This window comes from Prunus dulcis, chromosome 2, assembly GCF_902201215.1.
Source record: "Prunus dulcis chromosome 2, ALMONDv2, whole genome shotgun sequence".
NCBI lineage: Eukaryota > Viridiplantae > Streptophyta > Magnoliopsida > Rosales > Rosaceae > Prunus > Prunus dulcis.
This window is the reverse complement of record NC_047651.1, coordinates 5,929,378-5,935,165: the sequence shown is the minus strand read 5'-3', so window position 1 is coordinate 5,935,165 and position 5,788 is coordinate 5,929,378. Positions and strand designations below refer to the sequence as shown.

The 5,788-nt window shown below is 39.7% G+C and overlaps 2 protein-coding genes across 2 annotated transcripts in view; both read left to right on the top strand.

The window, feature by feature from the left end:
* Positions 1-1,454, top strand: part of LOC117619474 (MATH domain and coiled-coil domain-containing protein At3g58370-like) — a 2,118-nt gene extending 664 nt beyond the window's left edge. The window contains exons 3-4 of the mRNA XM_034349444.1: positions 1-137; positions 329-1,454. The exon at positions 1-137 is cut by the window's left edge and continues 48 nt beyond it. Coding sequence (XP_034205335.1) covers positions 1-137; positions 329-1,185 — 994 coding nt within the window. The 3' untranslated portion in view covers positions 1,186-1,454. The remainder of the gene's footprint in view (positions 138-328) is intronic.
* Positions 1,455-2,482: 1,028 nt separating this feature from the next.
* On the top strand, positions 2,483-5,456 carry LOC117619283 (histone-lysine N-methyltransferase, H3 lysine-9 specific SUVH1-like). The gene is made up of 2 exons (XM_034349198.1): positions 2,483-2,651; positions 2,882-5,456. Exon 2 carries the CDS (start codon positions 3,045-3,047, stop codon positions 5,157-5,159), a length of 2,115 nt encoding a protein of 704 aa, XP_034205089.1. The 5' UTR covers positions 2,483-2,651; positions 2,882-3,044; the 3' UTR covers positions 5,160-5,456.
* Positions 5,457-5,788: the final 332 nt, after the last annotated feature.

Here is a 5,788-nt window from a genome sequence, read left to right as displayed (position 1 = left end):
CGTAGACCAGTTGTCCATGTATTTGGGTGTTGCAGATGCTTCAACATTGACACCAGGGTGGGCTAGATATACACACTTTAGCTTCACCCTGGTTAATCAACTTGACAGCAGCAAGTCAAAAATAAAGCAGACACAGGGTATCTCTTTGCTCTTCATGTTCTCTGTTTTCTTGTCAACTACAATTTTTTGTGTTGTTTTTTTAAATTTATGTAACTTTGTCATCAAACAATATTCTCTTAATCGTTGTATTTACCTGATTCATTACCTGGTCATGGGCTCTGCATTCTTAACTATGGCTTTTGTGTTCCTTGATATTTTTCTTTCACAGGCATTGCGAAAGAGTTCAAAGAAGAAAGGAGGGAGTGGGGCTACAAATCGTTCATGCCTCTTTGCGAGCTTTATGACTGCAGTGCAGGTTATCTGGTGAATGATATATGTATTATTGAAGCCAAGGTTGAGGTCTTTGTTAACATTGGAGAACAAGGAAATAATGTTTATGCAACTTTGGAGTCCACAAAGAAAGAACGTAAAGGGCAGGAATCTTCAAACATGACTGCTGTGCAAGCTGCAGACTTTTCCCCAGCACCTAAGACACCATCTTTTGAACGGAAGCCTCCTTTCCTGGGTACACCTAGTTCTGAAAAAGTTTGCAATGAGCTGACTGGTGAACTTATGGAATTTATGGGTTTAGGAAAAATAGAGAAAGCTTTTGTTCCACTGCTAGAGGAAGTTTGTTCGTTGCATCCTTCGTTGATCGAGTGTCTACATAAGAGAAATCGTAAAGTTAGTGAATGTGCATTCACAGCTTTGGGGGAGCTCTTGCATTTTCTGAAGACTACAAGGGTGAAGGATATGACTGAGGACGCCTGCGTGCGCCTTCAAAGTTTATGGGAGGATGTTGAGATGTTCAGGTTTGACTTGGGGTGGCTGGAGCCTCATGTTCACTCTGCTTTGGATAAGAAGAAGTTCCTGGAAAGGGCAAGGAGAGTGAAAAGACTGAGAGAAGATGTGGATATTTTGGATAGTGAGAAGAAGAGGCGGAGTGCTGCTTTAGCTGTTACAGAGGCAGATCTTGAGGTGGCAAAGAGAGACTTGGCTAAGGAGGAAGAGGGCTTTGTGGAGACAGATATGGATAGAGAGCTAGGTTATGGGATGCCTTCTCCTTATTATAGAATTTTATGTTAGATATGACTTATAGGACAGGTAAATGAGATAGACATGGATAGTGAGCTAAGTTATGGGAACCGTTAGCCTTATTTATAATTTCATCTTAGATATGAGTTGCAGGACAGATATGGGCGACACATATTTGAACTTGTATGACATAGGTTTGTTGGCCCCATCAACTCCCTGGTATGATCGATTGGGCAGGATTGCGAAGTTAATGGGTACTATGCCTTCGTTCAAGTTATGGACTTGAATTTGCTTTTGTCAAAATCACATAGTTTGGGACATATATAGTTTCTTTCTATTGAGGGACATGTTGTGGGGTTCATTCAACGATTTAAGAGCCGTCTACTTTTGAAGTCTTCATTAATAGGCCTTTCTTACAAAAAATTAGATAATTTTGTAAACCATTAAGGCATCTAGTTGGGTCCAACTGTTATAAAAATTATAGTTTTCCTTTTGTCGTAAAAGCCAAAAACAATCCTTTATAATATAAATAATATATAAAACAAATTGGAAAGTCTTTTAAGGTAAAGTAAAATTAAATAAACAAATAATTGGTAAATAAAAGTAAAATAAATTAAGGTTATGGAAGCAAGCCTAGTATGGCGAAGCACGTCAAAGACTTTACGAGGCTGTCTTAAAGCCTTTGTAACCTCTCTATGTGCAGGTATTGACAGTCTACACGACTCCAAGAGATAGAACCCTAATTGCGATTGTCTTCTTTGCCAAACCACATCAGAAGGAAAAACACATCAGCAAGGAGAAAGCAACCACGTAGAGAACCACACCAAGGAATCAGTGCTGGCGTCAAACACTGCCTCCCGTCACAGCCCATGCAAGGCGTTGGAGACAACAAACTCAAGAAGAGGGATGAATTAAAACCTTAGAATCACTTTGAAAATGAACTTATTATAATTTAACCTTATTGCCCAAAGCAAATTATGTCTTAACGCAATAGTTTCAGCTTGTAATACAAGACCCATAACCAATAGGAAAACCCTTTTATGACAAACAATGCTAACATTTCCTCTAGAATCCCTTGTGACAAAACTGGCAGCTGTTTGTCTATTATTCTTAACAAAACATTTTTTTTTTCTCCTTATTATAATTGAGGACACATATCATTGATATTATTAAAATACCAAAATTGCCCAGAAGATCTATTAATATTTTAAACAAAATTTAAGTTGCTACACAAAAAAAAGTTTCCTTTATCTTTTTTTTTCAATTTTTGATGGCATAGACAGAAAGTTAATTTCAAAGCTAAATTTGAGAGAGAGTGAAAATTCGGGTGAAAAATAAGGGAACTTCTAAAAATGTAATTTGGCCTAAACAGACCCCATGTGGCATAGCACAGGACAGTTTTAAGTTAGACCCAGGAACAGAGGCAGAGACAGGAACTGCGGCAGTGCGCTCTCTCTCTCTCTCCCTGAAAGTCTCGAACGGAGAAATACCCAGCTATCAATGGAACATGCAAAGAGGTAAGAATGGTTTTTTGCTTCTGGTTTTCCTACCCAAATGTTCATGCATGTAGAAACTGCTGCTTGATTTTGATTTTTCTAACTAATATTTCAACTTTGGCCAAAGACCGATTTGTTTACCATGTTTCTAGATCTGATTATATTTGGATTTCAGCTTGAGTTTTGCTTTCCTGTTCAAATTATGAATCTTTTCAGTGATGTGTAGCGTCGTTTGCAATATTGTCTTGCAGAGAAACATGTTTAGAGGGAGAAATTTGCTTTCTCTGAAAAAAACGAAATTGGGATTTAGACAACCATCAGAAGCATCCAAAAGTTGAAGAAAGAGAAATTAAGAACAGAAATAGTGGGTTTTGGTGGGTTTGTTGTGTTGCTTTGTAGATAAAAGGGTTTGTCATGGAAGGAGGGTCAAGCCACAATTTCATTCCTCCTTCAGCTGGTTTTGATAAGTCAAGGGTTTTGGATGTTAAACCTCTGCGTAGTTTGATGCCTGTGTTTCCAGCTGCGTCTCAAGCCCCTCCCTTTCCATGCATGCCTCCCTTCGGCCAAACCCCTAATGGATATTCTCCATTTTACCCATTTCAACCACAAGGCTCTCAAACCTCACCTAATCTCAATAGTCCGTCCCCAATGAGGACACCAACGGGTCCCATGCCTGCTCCAATTCGGTCATATAGAGCCCCCGCGCCATCTGGGGGACTGCCCCATGACTTTCCGGAGGAGTCTAATGGAGAAAGAGGGTCATCAATGGGTGGGGCAGAAGATGACGATGGGTATTTTGATGCTCATCTAGGTTCTAGTTCATCACGAAAGAAGACCACGAAGGCTAGTTCATCTCGAAAGAAGAAAAAGAAAAGTGGAGATGGCGATTCATTAACAAACAATGGGTCGGGAGTGAACTTTGTTTCGGTTATGAGTCCATTTCAAGTTGAAGATGGTAATAGGGAGTTGGTTAACTATGTGCTTGTGAATTTTGATGCACTGCGGAGAAGAATCTGCCAAATTGAGGATGCCAAGGAATCTAAAAATGGGATTATTAAGCGTGCAGATTTGAAAGCTGGTAACATTTTGATGACCAAAAAGGTTCGCACGAACATGAGAAGGAGAATTGGGGTTGTGCCTGGAGTTGAGATTGGCGATGTTTTCTATTTCCGAATGGAAATGTGTGCAGTGGGATTGCATGCTCCGTCAATGGCTGGAATTGACTACATGACTGGGAAGGGTGATGCTGAAAAAGATCCAGTGGCCTTAAGCATTGTCTCTTCAGGAGGGTATGATGATGACACAGAGGACAGTGATGTCTTGATATATAGTGGCCAGGGTGGGAATAATAACAACAAAGACAAGCAGGTGGCTGATCAGAAGCTTGAAAGGGGTAATCTTGCTCTTGAGAGAAGCTTGAATCATGGCAATGAAGTACGAGTTATTCGGGGTGTGAGAGATGAGGTTAATTCAACAACAAAGGTCTATGTCTATGATGGCCTATATAAAGTCCATGAGTCATGGACAGAGAGGGGGAAATCTGGTTGCAATATATTCAAGTACAAGTTAGTGAGGGTGCCTGGGCAGCCTGGTGCTTTTGCAGTTTGGCAAACTATTCGTAAGTGGAAGGATGGTTTTTCGTCAAGGGCTGGACTTGTTCTTCAAGATCTCACTTCAGGGACTGAACCTATACCTGTTTCCCTTGTAAATGAGGTTGATAACGAGAAGGCGCTGGCTTCTTTCACTTATTTTCCTAAACTCAAATATTCTAAATCTTTCACTTTAATGCCGCCTTCTTTTGGCTGCAATTGCCATAATGCATGCCTCCCAGGTGATATGAATTGCTCTTGCATTCAGAAAAATGGAGGTTCTTTTCCTTATACTGGCAATGGAATCCTAGTCAGCCGAAAGCAATTGTTACATGAATGTGGTCCTACATGTCCTTGCTCTCCCAACTGCAAAAACCGAGTGTCCCAAACTGGTGTAAAATTGCGCTTGGAAGTGTTTAAGACAAAGGATAGGGGCTGGGGCCTCCGGTCGTGGGATTCTATTCGGGCTGGTTCTTTTATTTGTGAGTATGCTGGTGAAGTTATTGATGAAGTGAAGTTAAAGCAGAAAGGGCATGCAGGTGAAGACGATGAATATATTTTTGATACAGGCCGTAATTATGACTCATTTAAGTGGAATTATGAACCAGGACTACTAGAAGAGGAGACTTCTAATGACATAAATGAGGATTACAACATCCCATATCGCCTAATCATAAGTGCCAAGAATGTTGGAAACGTATCACGGTTCATTAATCACAGTTGCTCACCAAATGTTTTTTGGCAACCGGTTCTATATGAACACAACAATCAGTCCTCTCTTCATATTGCTTTTTTTGCCATCAGACACATTCCACCTATGACAGAGTTGACATATGATTATGGCAATTCAAGCTCAAGTGAAGCTGACAATGACAATGGACCCCATCGGAAAAATAAATGCTTATGTGGATCATCAAAATGCCGGAGTTACTTTGGTTGATTGTGTAGGTTCTAAAACAGACAGCTACGGTGCCAAGAAACAGAATGCTGGCTAGTAAGTTTGGAACGTCATCATGTTTAAATGTTTTTGAACTTAGCGTAACTGTGAATTTGTTGTTGTTTATCTTTCAATGTGGGTCGATGGTTTAGGTTCCAGAAACAGGAAATCATGGTGCAGACAAACATGATCCTGGTTGAAAAGTTTGGAATCTTCCTCATGTTTATATGTTTTTGAACTTTTATGTTGTTTTTCTTTCATTTTTAGTGGAGACATGCTTGCATAGCTTACTTTTCCTTCTATGAAATTGCATAGTTTACTTTCCCTTATATGGGTTATTTTTCCTACATAAAATCTCTCTGCATGCAAACTCACAGCCGTCTGGGATTGATGTGTTAGAAGGCTTATTCTAAGGATTCAAGAAACATTTTGTTAGCAATCTTCTTAAATGCATAGGATATGGAAGTAATTGTCCCAGACTTTTGGTACTAAAACTGTCGGCAGAAATTCTAGTCCGGAGGCTTTTACTTGTTGAGCATCCTTGAGCACTTGAAGAAACAGTGTTTTGCCATTCGCTGTTTAAATGTTTAATAAATAATGGATCATTTTTGAAAGATAGAAAGGGCATTAGA